The sequence below is a fragment of the Mobula hypostoma genome, chromosome 2, assembly GCF_963921235.1.
Source record: "Mobula hypostoma chromosome 2, sMobHyp1.1, whole genome shotgun sequence".
Lineage (NCBI taxonomy): Eukaryota > Metazoa > Chordata > Chondrichthyes > Myliobatiformes > Myliobatidae > Mobula > Mobula hypostoma.
In genome coordinates this window covers 137,819,589-137,834,538 of record NC_086098.1, presented here as the reverse complement: position 1 = coordinate 137,834,538, position 14,950 = coordinate 137,819,589, and the positions used below count along the sequence as shown (strand labels likewise).

At 43.1% G+C, this 14,950-nt stretch overlaps 1 protein-coding gene across 1 annotated transcript in view; it reads left to right on the top strand.

The window, feature by feature from the left end:
• Positions 1–14,580, top strand: part of LOC134342516 (monocarboxylate transporter 10-like) — a 90,514-nt gene extending 75,934 nt beyond the window's left edge. The window contains exons 4-6 of the mRNA XM_063040753.1: positions 4,285–4,425; positions 6,021–6,249; positions 9,615–14,580. Of these exons, the coding sequence (XP_062896823.1) occupies positions 4,285–4,425; positions 6,021–6,249; positions 9,615–9,856 (612 nt within the window). The 3' untranslated portion in view covers positions 9,857–14,580. The remainder of the gene's footprint in view (positions 1–4,284; positions 4,426–6,020; positions 6,250–9,614) is intronic.
• Positions 14,581–14,950: the final 370 nt, after the last annotated feature.

The window sequence follows — 14,950 nt, the reverse complement described above, 5'->3', positions numbered from 1 at the left end:
GCTAAGATCTTTGGGAGTGGTGCTGCATGTTTGATGCTCTCCTCCCTCTCGAAGCAGCCAGACTGTTCTCACTGATCGCTTTCTACCCAGTCGTGCTGCATTCCATGGGGACTGTTGACTATTGCAGTCTTCACTGGGAAGAGTTGATTTGTGCAAATAAAACCTGGGGAGTTAACAGCGTCTGCCCACCGTTCTCTGCAGACCTAGTGTGGAGCATTGCTATAAAACACCGTGCATTCTTGAATCATGAAGTCAGTCACAAGAGACTGCGGGTGTCGGGATATGGAGCAACAAACAGTCTGCTGGGGAAAGTCGGCGGGTCGAGCAGTGTCTCTTTGGGGTGGGGTCGGGGTGAAGCAGCAATCGGTGCAGGGTTTTGATGTGAAACATCGACCCTGCCTTTCCTCGCACATGTTGTTTTGCATTTGTCTGACCGCAGCAACTCGGTTACCCAGGACATAGGAGATGATCAGTTAAAGTGACACTGGTAAGGTCTTTTTTTTAATCTGGGGACTACTCATTCAGCAGAGCAAGATTTAGAAAGTACAGGCAGAAACGAGAGTGACAGCTGGTGTTAACCCGGCACCATCTGCCACCCTGTCTGATGCTACTGGGTGCTTAGAATGCAGGACCTGAATCCTCGCGTGCAAAGACGCCCAGTATGATTCACTGCATGGTGTGTGCATGACCGTAGTCCTGATGGCTTCTGTGGTGCTAGTCTTATCCGTCTTAACTAGCTGAGCCATCATCTACATCTACATATCACTCTTCAGTCTGCTGACTCATGTTTTGTTCTATCTTGTGATTTTGATAAACTGCTTAGTGCTTGGAAATTACTGTGTTGGCTGCTGTTACTGTATTAAAGGTCACTCTCTAATGTATTTCTATCTGGTGTTTCCTGCTGTTAACTGATGTGTTTACGGTCTAGTGATCTAGATTCCTTTAATGAATATCTGACCAGACTAGACAGGCTAAATTTCCTAATGTCGTACTAAATAAAATGGAAGACTGAAAACATGGTGTATTTGACTTGGCTGTGCCCTCTCTCTCCAGTATTGTACTGGAGCCCGTCGTGAATTAATTTCCAGGCTACTGCTGTGAGCGGTGGCATGAAAGTACTGTTTTCTTTCATCATTGCACAAACTCTGACAGTGGGACAAGCGGTGGGACGAGTAATGAGGGAATCAAGTCAGACAGTGTCCAGGAGTTCTCTGGGTGTGAGTAGCTTCACGTGAGTCACTGGGCCGCTGGGTCCCGTGGGCTTTGGCCGGCCAGGCTCTAGGTGTAGGTGTGTGCGCACAAGCTTTTTGAAGCCGATGCCATGAGGTTTAGGAGAATTACGCCATTCGGCCCGTCAAGTCTGCTCTGCCATTTCATCATGGCTGATCTATTTCCCTCTCAGCCCCAATCTCCTACCTTCTCTGCATAACCTTTCATGCCCTGACTAATCCGGAACCTACCAAGCTCTGCCCTAAATAAATCCAGCGACCTGGCCTCCCTAGTCGCTTGTGGGAACAAATTCCACAGATTCACCACTCTGGTGAAAGCAATTACTCTTCATTTCCATTCTAAATGGATGCCCCTCTATTCTGAAGCTGTGCCTTCTGGTCCTAGACGCCTGCACCATAGGAAACCCCCTCTCCACTTCCACTCCACTTTCAACATTTGATAGGTTTCAGTGGATAGGATTCTCCCCTCGCTCTTCTGAACTCCAGTGAGTACAGGCCCGGAGCCATTAATTGGTCCTCGTACGTTAACCTTTTCATTCTCAGAATCATTCTCCTGAAGCTCATCAGTGCATCCTTTTTTAGATGAGGGGGCCCAAATCTGCTCCAAGTGAGGTTTTTAACAGGGCCTTATAAAGCCTCAGAATTACATCCTTGCTCTTATATTCTAGTCCTCTCACAATGAATGCTAACATTGCATTTGCCTTCCTCACCACTGGCTCCACCTGCAAATTGAATTGGATTGACTTTATTACTTACATCGTTCCTATACATGAGGAGTAAAAATCTTTGTTACATCTCCATTCAAATGTGCAATTATAGTAATTTATAATAAACAGTATGTTCAACAGGATAGTCAATATAACATCGAAATACAGTTGCATCAGTATGAATTAAGTAGTCTGATGGCCTGGTGGAAGAAGCTGTCCCGGAGCCTGATGGTCCAGGCTTTTATGCCATGGTACCGTTTCCCGGATGGTAGCAGCTGGAACAGTTTGTGGTTGGGGTGACTTGGGTCCCCAATGATCCTTTGGACCCTTTTTACACACCTGTCTCTGTAAATGTCCTGAATCATGAGAAGTTCACATCCACAGATGCGCTGGCTTGTCCGCACCACTCTCTGCAGAGTCCTGTGACTAAGGGAGATACAGTTCCCATACCAGGCAGTGATGCAGCTGGTCAGGATGCTCTCAGTTGTGCCCCTATAGAAAATTCTTAGAATTTTGGGGGCCCAACTTCTTTAACCGTCTGGGGTGAAAGAAGTGCTGTTGTTCACCACACGCAGTATTTACAGACCACAAGAGGTCCTCGGTGATGTTTATGCCGAGGAACTTAAAGCTGTTCACCCTCTCAACCCCAGATCCATTGATGTCTATAGTGGTTAGCCTGTTTGCATTCCTCCTGTAGTCCGCAACCAGCTCCTTTGTTTTTGCAACATTGAGGGAGAGGTTGTTTTCTTGACACCACTGTGTCAGGGTGATGACTTCTTCTCTGTAGGCTGCCTCATTATTATTTGAGATTAGGCTAATCAGTATAGTGTCATCAGCAAATTTAATTAGCTGATTGGAGCTGTGGGTCGCAACGCACTCATGGGTATACAGAGAGTAAAGGAGGAGCTTAGGACACAGCCCTGAGGGGCACCTGTGTTGAGGGTCAGAGGGGCAGAGGTGAGGGAGCTCACTCTTACCACCTGCCAGCGATTTGACAGGAAGTCCAGGATCCAGCTATAGAAGGCAGCTTCCCTAAAATGAACCTTTAGGGAATCCTACATGATGACCTTTGCACCTCAGATCTTTGAATTTTTTGCGTTGAATGGTTTCAAGGTGCCGGATGCAGATGGGTGTAGAGTCAGCTATCAGTTGACTGAACAAGCTGGAAAAATTCAATTTTTACATTGCCAATGGTGGCTCCATTCTCATCAACCACTTGACCTTGGGGGTAAAATGGGAGTAACATCTTGAACTTTGTGCATCTCTGCATTTCGTTGAGTTTTTGAAAATATTTTGGATTTAATCATGGGATGAGCTAGCATTTATTGTTAATCTAAATTGGCCCCAAAATGACGGGTTGCAAAGTAATTTCATTCAACCATGGGTTTTGGATAATATATAGTTCAGTGAGGGTAAGTACGTCAGATTCCTTCCCTGAGGAAAATCAACAATCTGACCGGCTTTTAATTTAATTTTTTAAAAAAGGCGTGTTTCATTATGGAACTTAAATGGGTAACCATTAATGATGAGATCTGAACTCGTGTTTTCAGATCAACAGACTCACCCCAGTTTCCATTCCTGTGAAGTAGCCAGAAAGCTGTCTCCATCAACACTGAGAGGCAGAATGTCATCTGGGTAAGGCACATTAATATTTTGGCAATGAGTGACCTCACCCCTGACAGTCCACTGCTTCCCAGTGGGTGCAGGTCAGGGGTCCGAGAACATCGCCCACTTGCCAAGTTGATGGCCTGTATGCTTGGCAATCTGTCCTCCACCTTTCACCTACCCTCCCTCCCTCAACCAGCACACTGCAACTGCAGGCCTCTTCCATTTCCATGACTTCTGCCACCAAGTGGAATAAGGATTACGACAACGGAACACCACCCAGAGACCATCTGGCATTGGGAATCTTCATTGCTGCTAAAGCAGAGTCTATGTCCACCGTACCCATCTGTAACATGCGATCAAAGAAACAAGTTCTTAAACCTGAAATTTACCGTCAAAGTAATTTCTGTTCAATGGACCTGCATCACTTGCCCAGCCTTGTTTAGCTGAGGCCTTCAACCCAATTCAGATTATGAGGTCGCATTAGGGTTTGCCACAAAGAATAGGAATATTACAGCTCTACATGACGGGTGGCCCAAAGGGTAGCACAGTGATGTAGTGCTTTACACAGCACCGGTGACTCAGACTCAGTGCCCGCTACTGCTGGTAAGGTGTTGGTATGTTCGGGACTGCTGGGCATCAAGGGCCTTTTCTGCTCTTTAGCCCAATAAATAAATCTAAGGTGTTGGGGCTAAAAGGTCACATTAGCACATTATAACTTTTCTTTCTTTCTTTTTAACCAGATGAAGTATGTGGAAGAAACCTTTCCAGGGAGCAATGAAGAAGTTCTGCTAATGTGCATTGGGATCTCGTCAGGGGTTGGTCGGTTGTTATTTGGTCGGTTGGCGGATTGCCTACGTGGTGCAAATAAAGTTTTCCTTCAGGTAGGGTGGGTTTGTGCTTTGGGGGGTGGTGGGGGTGGGGGTGGGGGTGGCAGGGAGGGACCTGGCTGACACCAACCCATTGATGAGTATCTGGGAGGGAGGGTAATTAGATTGATGACTAAAATTAGATGTAATACAGCTGATTTGCCGTCCAATATGTGAAGGCCTTGCAACTTTTACTGACTACCTGGGTTCGGGGTAGAATGGCCAAGCCACGAGCAAGGTTTGGGTGTTGCTGATGGCAGCTGCTGAGAGACATTGCCTATCAGCAGGGTCTGCTTGTTTATGGGAGACTCGGTGGCTGTCACGGGAGTTGGGTAACCTGTCAATGGGTGGAACGTTGCCATGGAGATCTACAAGTAACCTGGCAATGGGTGGAACGTTGCCACGGAGATCTACAGTCATGGTGTAGTACAGGTTGGACGTGGACTTCTTGGCCCATCCAGTTCATGCTGACCATGGTGTCCTTCCAATTTCCTGCACTTGACTTGTGTCCTCTAAGCCAAAGGTATCAAGGTTGGTAGGTTAATTGGTCATTGTAAATGGTCCTGTGATTAGGCTAGGATTAAATTGGGGGATTGTCCTAGCCAAGTGCTTCGTAAATGACACTATCCTATGGCAGCTCATTCCACGTACTCATTACTCTCTCTGTGGGGGGAAAAGCTGCTCCCTTTTAATTCTTTTCCCTTCTCACACTAAGCCTGTGGTCTTTAGTTTTGGAGTGAGGTAAAAATTTGTCAGCATCTATCCCTCATACAACTGTGTTTGTTTTGTACCTGAAGTGCTCTGGAGAAGGAGCAAGGTGTGATTCCACTTGTGCACATGGGAGAGGAGCTGTGGGGCACTCCCCGAGAGTTGTTTGAAGTTTGAAACTGTCAGTGCAGAAGTGACAGAGAGGGCTGCTTGCTTTCCTCTGTGTTTGTTTATTTACTGAGATACTACGTGGAGTAGGCCCTTCTTGCCCTTTGAGCCATGCTGCCCATAAATCCCCCTGGCCTAATCACAGGACCATTTTACAATGACCAACTAACCTACCACCTGGTATGCCTTTGGACCGTGGGAGGAAACCAGAGCACCCGGAGGAAACCCACGCGTTGGCAGGGAGAACATACAAACTCCTTAAAAGAAAAAAGTACAACAGCACCAAAAGACTCATTAAACAATTATGAACAATTAAGTTGATTGTCAATTCAAACTATTATAATTAAGCTAAATCTGAACCTATCTCTCTGGGGGCATAATTGCTAAGGAATTGGTGTCTTGCCATTGTACTGTTGGTCCACACGGTGTACAGCGGGGAGAAGAGTGAACTTGGCAGTGATGATCAGGTGTACAGAAGTGGAGGCCTTTGTTTGTGCAATAAGAGTCCGCAACTCTCTGTGGTAAATGTCAGATGGAATGTTCACCTTACCACTTCCACGTTGAGCAGCAATTTATTTGCAGAAGTCCCAGGAAAATTTATTTGGCTTTGCAATTACTCGTACTAATGCTCACTCACTGTATTACAAAAGTGGTCTGTAAGTGAAAACGCTTGCACTGTGCTTAGTGTTGCAGAGCAGAGAAGAGAATGTTATGCATCGATCTTTCGTTTGCAGGTGGGGTCATTCTTTGTGATTGGCCTGATGTCCATGATGATTCCTGTTTGCCGAGCTTTTGGTGGTCTCATCGCTGTTTGCCTTTTCATGGGTCTCTTTGATGGCTGTTTCATCTCAATCATGGCCCCCATTGCTTTTGAGCTTGTGGGTTCGGAGAACGTGTCCCAGGCAATAGGATTCCTCCTCGGGCTGATGTCTATACCAATAACATCTGGACCACCAATTGCAGGTAATCTCCAAAACCATCCTGAGATGACCTTTATTACATCAATTAATATTTGATATTAAGACTCTCCAATATGTAAGTAGGTGAGGCATGTTTTGTGTACAGAGGCTTAGACCTGTGCTAACAAAAGAGGAAGCCACCTCATTAACAATCAAGAAATGTTCATTAGGGTTTGTTCAATAGCTCCATTTAATAGCAAAGAATGTATACAATATACATCCTGAAATTCCTGTTCTTCACAGACATCCACAAAAGCAGAAGAGTGCCCCAAAGAATGGAAAAGGAAATTGCCTTTTAAACTCATGAAGAGCATAGGCCATCAACTTTTTGCTGTTGATGTTTCTGTAGCAGGCAATTTCTTTTTTAAGAGGTTGAGTCGCTAGTTCGACGCTCAACCCAGCATGGATGGAGGGCGTGCCTGGGGAGCCGGCTGGGTTCGAACTCGGGAGCCTTCGTCCGAAGTCCGGCACTGATGCCACTACGCCACCAGCCGGCTAACCACACCCCTCCCCCCCCCAAAGAATGAGTGACAGTTAAAATGTTAGAATCCCAAAGCCCCACCCTCCCACACACAAGCAACAGCAAAGCATCAACTCTTCCCCAACCCACCCCCATATACTTCAGCAAAAAGCATCAGCATGCTCCACCCTCCAAGCAAGCAATAGCAAAGCCCCCAGTAAAGACCATGATCTGCAGTACAACAAAAACTAATCATTCACCCAACAATTTGACATACCACAGGTTCGTCCCCTCTCCCCCCTCCCTCCCCCGAGCAAAAGGGCAGTCTTAACAAAACAACTCACGGATTTATAAAAGTCTGTCATGACAACAATGTTAATGTGCTATAGAGCCACCTTGTGGTGGTTGAGTGAAACAGCAAGGACATTGGGGCCCAAAGCTAAGTTACAAGGTTGGTTTTAAGGAGATTGAGAATGAATTTGAGAACTTAAAGGGTTATAAAGGTGTGATTAAAATCAAGGGATGAGAACTGGGAGAAGTATGTTCTCCTCAGGTCATTGGAGGGCAGTACAATCAGGTTCAATCTCTGGTGCTCTCTGTGTGGGTTTCCTCCTTGTGTTTTTGGTTTTATCCCAGATCCCAAAGACATAAGAGCATAGAAAATAGAACAGTATAGCACAGGAACAGGCTGTTTGGCCCACAGTGTTGTGCAGAATTAGCTTTAAACTTAAAAAAAAAACCCAAAAACCTAATCCCTCCAACCTGTATAACATCCATATCCCTCTATCTACCTCACATCCATGTGCCTATCCAATTGTCTCTTAAAAGCCTGTAATGTATTTGCCTCCTACCACCATGCCAGGCAGTGCATTCAAGACATCCAGCACTCTCTGAGTAAAAAAAAACGCCTGCCTTTCACATCCCTTTTGAACATACCCCCGCCTCACCTCAATGCATGCCCTCTGGTATAAACATTTCTACCCTAGGGGGAAAAAAAAGATGCTCCCTGTCTACTTGATCTGTGCCTCTCATAATCTTATAAAGGGATAGTCTTCTCTAGCCACTCAATGAGACCATAAGACAGACTAGTAAAATTAGGCCATTCGTCCCATCGAGTCTTCTCCAACACTGGATCATAGCTGATTTATTTTCTCGCTCAACCCAGTCAAGAACTTATCAACCTCTGCTTTAAATGTACTCAAATGACTTGACCAGCACAACCATCCATGGCAATGAATTCCAGATTCACCCCTCTCTGGCTAAAGAAGTTTCTCCTGCTCTCCATTCTACATGGACATCCCACTATTCTGAGTCTGTGCCCTCCATGATAGGAAACATCCACTCCATCTCGGGCTTTCCATCTTCAATAGAGTTCAATGAGATTCTCTCCTCATTCTCCTAAACTTCAGTGAGTAGAGGGCCAAATCCACCAAACGCTCCTCATACGTTAACTCTTTCAGTTCCAAAATCATTCTTCTGAGCAAGTTGTTTGATACGTTAATTGGTCACCATACATTATACTTCCCAGCCACCTTCAGAAAGGATAGAGGTTAAAATAATGATGGGCACAGATAAAGTGAATAGACAAAGTCTTTTACCCGGGGTGGGAGAGACTAAGACAACAGGACATCAATTCAAAGTGGAAGGGAAAAGATTTTGAAGTCCTGAAGGGCAACTTTTTTCCACACAGAATGTGGTGGGTGTATGGAATGAGCCACCAGAGGAGGTCGTCAAGGCTGGTGTAATTATAACTTTTAAAAGGCATTTGGACATTAAAGGTTGGTTAAGAAGATGAGGGCCAAAGGCTGGTAAATGAGACTAGCTCAGTTAGGTGACTAAGTTGGCGTGGACAGGATGGGCCAAAGGGTTTGTTTCAGTGTGTGGTTTGGGAATTTCAGACTAACTGAATTTTAGGCTATTTGTTTATTGATTGATTAATGCTGGATCAGTTTAAAGATGTACAACCATCTTCTCCTGCTACCTCTTTGCACATTTTGATTTCCAGAATGGCTGATTTGTAATAAAGAAAAGAAACTATTGCTTATATGCTGCCTTAAGATTTGGAACCTAACTGGGATTTTCATGAACCCACGCAGTGCCTCTCAGAACTGAAATTCAAATGTGCAGAACAGGCGGGGATCTCTCTGCCTATTATTTGTTATGAGAAGAAACTGGTGCAGTTTGCGGTTTCGTGTAAGGGAAATGGGATTTGGAGAATTTGTTAAACTGACACAAAGTAACAGTTAAAATATAAAGCATTATGTGGAGACTGGTTATAATCTGGAACTCTGCCTGTGTGGGTGACAGAAAGGAGGGTCTACCTCACCTTTCAAATGGGAACTGGAAAAGTATTTACTAACGGAGGAGCACTTTCAGGGTTGAGCTGAGTCAAGGGAAATTTAAGAAATGTAAATTCTGTTTCTCATAAATCTGCTGGAACTCTTTGAGAATGTGACAAATAGATAAGGGGGGGATCAGTGGATGCAGAGTATTTGGATTTCCAAAAGGGCATGTAGAATTTTGGGGAATGTATTGGCATAGATTGTGCAGAGAGTGCAGTGTGAGAACAAACAGGTCATTTAAGGCCTGGCAAGCTGTAACTAGTGGGACATTGCAGTTTCAGTGCTGGGGCTCTGGCTTTTCACAAAGTGATCAAATGTCATCTGCTGAACTTGCTGGACCGGAGGAGAAGAGGTCAAATTGGGTGGATGGAGTCACTCTGTTAAGAACTGTCATGGAATCAACGGGTCAAATGTCATCTAAGTCAATACTATGATTCTATACAAATCACTTAAAAAGAAATTTGGGGGCTGAGCATGCAGTATTGAGAAATTGCACTGATAGATGAATGAAGTAAGACTATCCAACTTGTCTTGTAATCACGTTGACTTATTTCTCTCCCTTCCCAGGCTTTCTGCGTGACATGTTGGGAAACTACGATCTTGCCTTTTACCTGGCTGGTGTACCGCCATTCGTTGGAGGTGCAATCCTTTGTACCATCCCGTGGATCCAATACAGGAAGCGCAAGCAACAGGAACAGCAGGCGGAAATGGCGGGAGAAACTGCAACCAAGATGCTGGATCAGAATTCCACAAACGTCCCCCTGCAGGGCAGTGGCGAATCACAGAAGGAATGTGCAACCACTATTTGACATCACGTTTCTCCCGTCAGACTGACAGTGTTCACCGTTTTTACAGATTATTTTATTTGAACTTTTTCTTGTTGTCACAACAAACTATTAGGAATTCTCTATGGGGAAAACAAAGGCAAATCTATGCCAATGACAAATTTTTAAAATGTATAATTCTGTTTAGGGAAGGATTATTGGATAAGTTGTACATTTGGCTATTTTTGTTCTCTAATTTAACTTCTTGAACTTCATTGTTATTCTCCAATCAAAGCTAAGTTTATAACAGTATCACTGTTGATCTGGTTTACTTGATTATTCCTCCAAGTATTCTGAGGAGAGGCTGATTTCAAAGAGCAATTAATGTCCTCAGGAACATTTCAACTGGCCAGTGTGATCTACTAGTGAGACGCTGGAAGCCACATTTTTAATTTTTCAAAGTGAATATATTGTAAACAATTGTTCCTGCAAAAAAAAAGCCTCCATAGATTTAGAATCTTAAATACTGTGGAGGAATTGTCCAGGATCTCAACGTAGCTACTTACTCCTAGTACTCTGGGGATAACTGGAAATTCCTGATGTGGCTTTACTTTCCAATATAAAACTATGATTTTGAAAGTGTTAGCACTGACCTGGCCTGGTGGGAGAGGGAAGAGTTGGTGGTGAACAATGAATATTGCTGACGTGTGGGACGGTGAGCAGGGCTCCATTTGGTGGTCAGGAAGCTCCCGTGACTGCTAGATGCTTTAAATAGTCGAAAACCTCCTATTACACCACCTGCCTGCCACCAGTGTTCACTGCCATCAGTCTTGTTTGAGCAGGGTTTGTTTTTGGCATGAGTGCAGCCCTTTAGGTGCTGGAGCTTTTCCCCTGAAAGAGGCTTTCCGCGAGTCTGAATTCGGGTTTATCCTGATGTCAATAGAGGCAGTTGACATCCAGCCATGCCGTGTAGCCAGGTTACACATCGGCCACAGTCTCACTGAATCACTGAGGTCAGGCTGGACTGTTAAACTGTTCCCATCTTCTCCTGACCTACCAATGACGCTGCCTCGGCAGCTCTGCGCAGGGCGAACAAAACTGCTGTAAAAATGCAGCCGAGGCAATTCGATGTGGGACAAGACAGGGGAAAACACTACTACATGAATTAAAACAAAGGGAGGCAAACTTTATTGCGACCACATTGTGGTCACACAATTGACTTGCTAATACGTTTACACAGAGCTATTCATTGTAACAGCAGCAGTCATGATTTAGAATATGCAATCAATTGATTCCTTAAGGACCTTTTTCCCCTCCTGTTTGTAGTTTTGTAGAAATTCAATATTTTATTCGAAGTAAGCGAAGTTTTTAGATTGGGTGCAGACTCCAAGGGGAAAATGGTTTATCGTCCTCTGGTGCTACCCAAGCCGCAGTTCACTACCCAGGCTCTCCCCACCTCTGTTGCTGATGCATTTTAGTATGTCAGATAGGTTTGGTACTGTTGTGAACTTGTTGTCTGACATGAACTGACCTATACACTTTTTGAACAGTTCCCATATATACAGTATCTGTAGACTACCTCATCAAATTTGAGCGATGCAGCTACTGCAATCTGAAGCATTTGATTGAAGTAATGAATGACTGAGTACACAAGACATCGGATTGGGTGGGGAGGAGGAGTGCAAGTTTTTTTATAATGTCTGTTTATATACTTGCATTCGAGCTCAGTGTATATGCCCAGCTACTCAGTAGAACAGGAATTTGGTTCAGTTTTTTGCAATTGCATCATAAATAATGTCTTGCACACTGATTATTTCTTACTAGTCTATCAAAAGGTCTCAGATGAGTTTCCCTAGATCACCTGCCGGGGCTGAGGGAGGAGCAGGGGTGAAAGGGAGAATCGAAAGCTACAAATCTTCAAAGAACTGCTAGGTAGAAAATACCTCTACACTGGTATGTAATGTCATCTGGCATGTATACAGATGGCCCACAATGTACAAATTTCTTTAATACACTAGTCATGTTTCATTGCCTCTCCCAATCAACTCATTCTGAGGTTTGTACAGTTCTTCAGTTTAAAGAAATATATATATATATATATATAACTTGTATATTACTGAAGTTATTTTTAAGTTAGTATCTAATATACTCCAAAGTACATTGGCATCTATAGACTATACCATTAAATTCACAAATATTCGATGGGCATTTTGCCCACACAGAACCTTTCTAGAGGCTTGAGCCACAATATTCATGATGAGTTCACCTCATATGAAGTGTAAAGGCATGATGTCCCAAAAATAGATCCCAACAACTAAGCTCATCTATTGAGTCTGTTGACTTAAGGGACGGAGTGCTCCTATTTTGTTTTGTTTTCTGATGATCCTGGCCTACTCAAATCAATGGCCTCCCAAACCTCTCCATTTGTCTGAGACTCTGTTGTCACTCCCTTTTCCAGTCTTTGACCTCTCATTGACTGCTACCTGATCCATCACTGCCCCCTCTCAACTCCATTTATCCCAGCTTTTAGCCAGGGTCTTCAACACCTGTTATAAAGCCCTTTCCCAGCACTCTTAAAAACCAAAGCTTAAGGCTGCCTTGGGATTACTCTTTGAAATTTGCTCCATTAGCCTCTTAACTCCCTGCATTTAAGAGCCCGCGACAGAAAAGACCCTTTGATTTTGCAGGCATGACATGTAAAAACGCACTCAAAGATGGTGTGAGCAATGCAAACCACATCCGCCACATTCTTTCTCAGGCCTGAGGCAGCTGCGTGTTTTTATGCAATCCAACCAATCCAATCTCAACAATGCCAGCGCATCTCCTGCGCGTTAAGTCTAACTGCATTGCAGGATATCAGCACAAGTGACTGCAAGTGATTAAATATTACAGGGTGATTCTTTTATTTTTGTAAATTAGTCATCATTTGGAAAATTAACCTTGTGGTGGGTTTTACATTGGTGAGAGGTTGCCACAAATTGAAACATTCCAAAGAAGAAGTTTTGTTTTAGATGCATTCAATGAAGAAGTAAATTATTACTTAGTTCCCAATGTATAGAGTGTACCAAATATCCTAGAGCATTTTAAAGTATATGTGTCGTAATTTCTTGAGAAATTCATTCAAAGCAATGGTAATTGATGAAGTTCCTGGATTCAGCCAGGTGATCTTTGGAGACCAGCTATAGTTATGAAAGGATCGTTCCCAATTAATATGGTTCCACATGGAAGCAACAAAGACAGCAGCTTGTGTTTGGAAAAGAACAACAGGTCTTATCTTAGAAAGTGTAAATCTTTCTAACATTATTGACTGGTAAAATGATATCACTCACACTAAGTAGTTTGAACCTTGATTGAATGCTACCAAGAGTAGGGTAAAGTTCTTCTCCTTATTTTTGATGAAGTTGTAAACAGAAAAGAGTGCAGATGTTGCATCCCCCGTGCCACAACTACTTGTGCAAACATTAAGTTACGGGGCAGAATGGATGCAAGATCCCATGTCCGGCTGGCTGTAGCAGGAGGCCATGCGTTTGCCATGTGCTTTTAAAGATCCACAGAAGGTCAAGTTTGAGGTGTGCAGATATCTGAGGATATTGCTCAGTGTGTTAGTGTCAAGTATAGTTATGTCCGTTTGAAATTTCAGGTAGCATAGAGTCTGATAGCACAGGTATTTATATAAATGCCAAAACCAATTACAGTATAGAGTCCAACATTTCAGGGTCTCCGTTCTAGTTATTCTCATCCATTCAGAAGCTTAAAGACAGGAGTATAATGATAACTGTGTTGGAATACCTCAGATGTATTTTTTATTCTGACATTCTAAGGAGCTCATTGCTGATCATTGGCTTAATGCTCTTGACTCTGTCACATGATTGTCAAGCGTTGCAATATGACAAACTGCTGTTTGTAATGATCTCATGCCTTTTGTGGTGGAACTGGTTTCCACGCTGTTTGTTATATTTTACTTCCATCCATTTAGAAATTTTAATTTGTGTATTTTTTTTAAAAATCCTGAATTATGAGCAGATGCTGTCCAAATTACTTGTTATTCTTTTTTCAAATCTATGAAGCTGTCCTCAGTAACTTTGAATTGATGTTTTGCTCAAAAAGATACGCACTTTGATCAAGCAAATTCTCTCTCTTTCTTGCTATTCTCATTGTCAGAAACTGTCATGTTGCAAACTCCTGTCATTGTGTTAACTTGTGGGGTGTTTCTTACCTACACTCACTGCTGAAGGTGCCAATCATTAATGTGCCCTAAATTTACAGGCAATGATCATCTGGGCTTGTGTTATTTGGTAAACTTCACATTCAGTCAAGAATTTTGGGCATGCGTTACAGGGAATTCCCTGCAACTGAAAAACTGCATTTGTTGTTTAATCATTCATTAATTGTTGCTTCTTTGCTATTAAGCAAAGTTTGAATCTGCTAATAATTGCAATAACTTCAATAAAAATAAGTTTACAAGAGAAGCAGGTTATCTGTATACTGGTAAAATCATTTACCAACATGGTTTTCAATATGTGTTGTAATGTGTAGTCTTCAGATCATCTTTGTAAATCATACCGTATGTCATTATTTCATCTGTGAATTCTTTTTAATTGATTTTTTTTAAAAAAATCCAAACTTGTGAAGAACAATCTGTTTAAGAGCAAATGGAATTCAAGGAATTTTTGTAGTAATATTTCTTGTTTCTAAAAGGAACACTTAAATTGGAAATATGCAATAAAATATACAAACGTAAAATTGAATTTGAAAAATGTCATGTATGTGTAGTTACTTGCAACAAAACGTGGCTTGCATTGACTTTCACGGAGCTGGTGAGGAGAATGGTGAGGAGACTGTATTCAACCGACGCATCCTTTCATTTCAGTCTTGTCTCGCTGAATGATGAGCCTTGACAAAACCAGAACGGTTGCAGATGTTATTTTGATCTTTTGTGCAATATTTTCTGTAAATCATCACTCAAAAGATCCCTGTATCTTGCTGTGTTAATAAGGTGTCCTGATGCACACACTCAGTGGATGGAATTGCTGACGGTGCACAGCTCTCCCCAGCATTGTTGCTGTGATGTGTGTGAGTATCACTTCAGCAGTGATTGATCCAGTGCATAACCTGGAAGAGATTGCTTACATGCCCTCA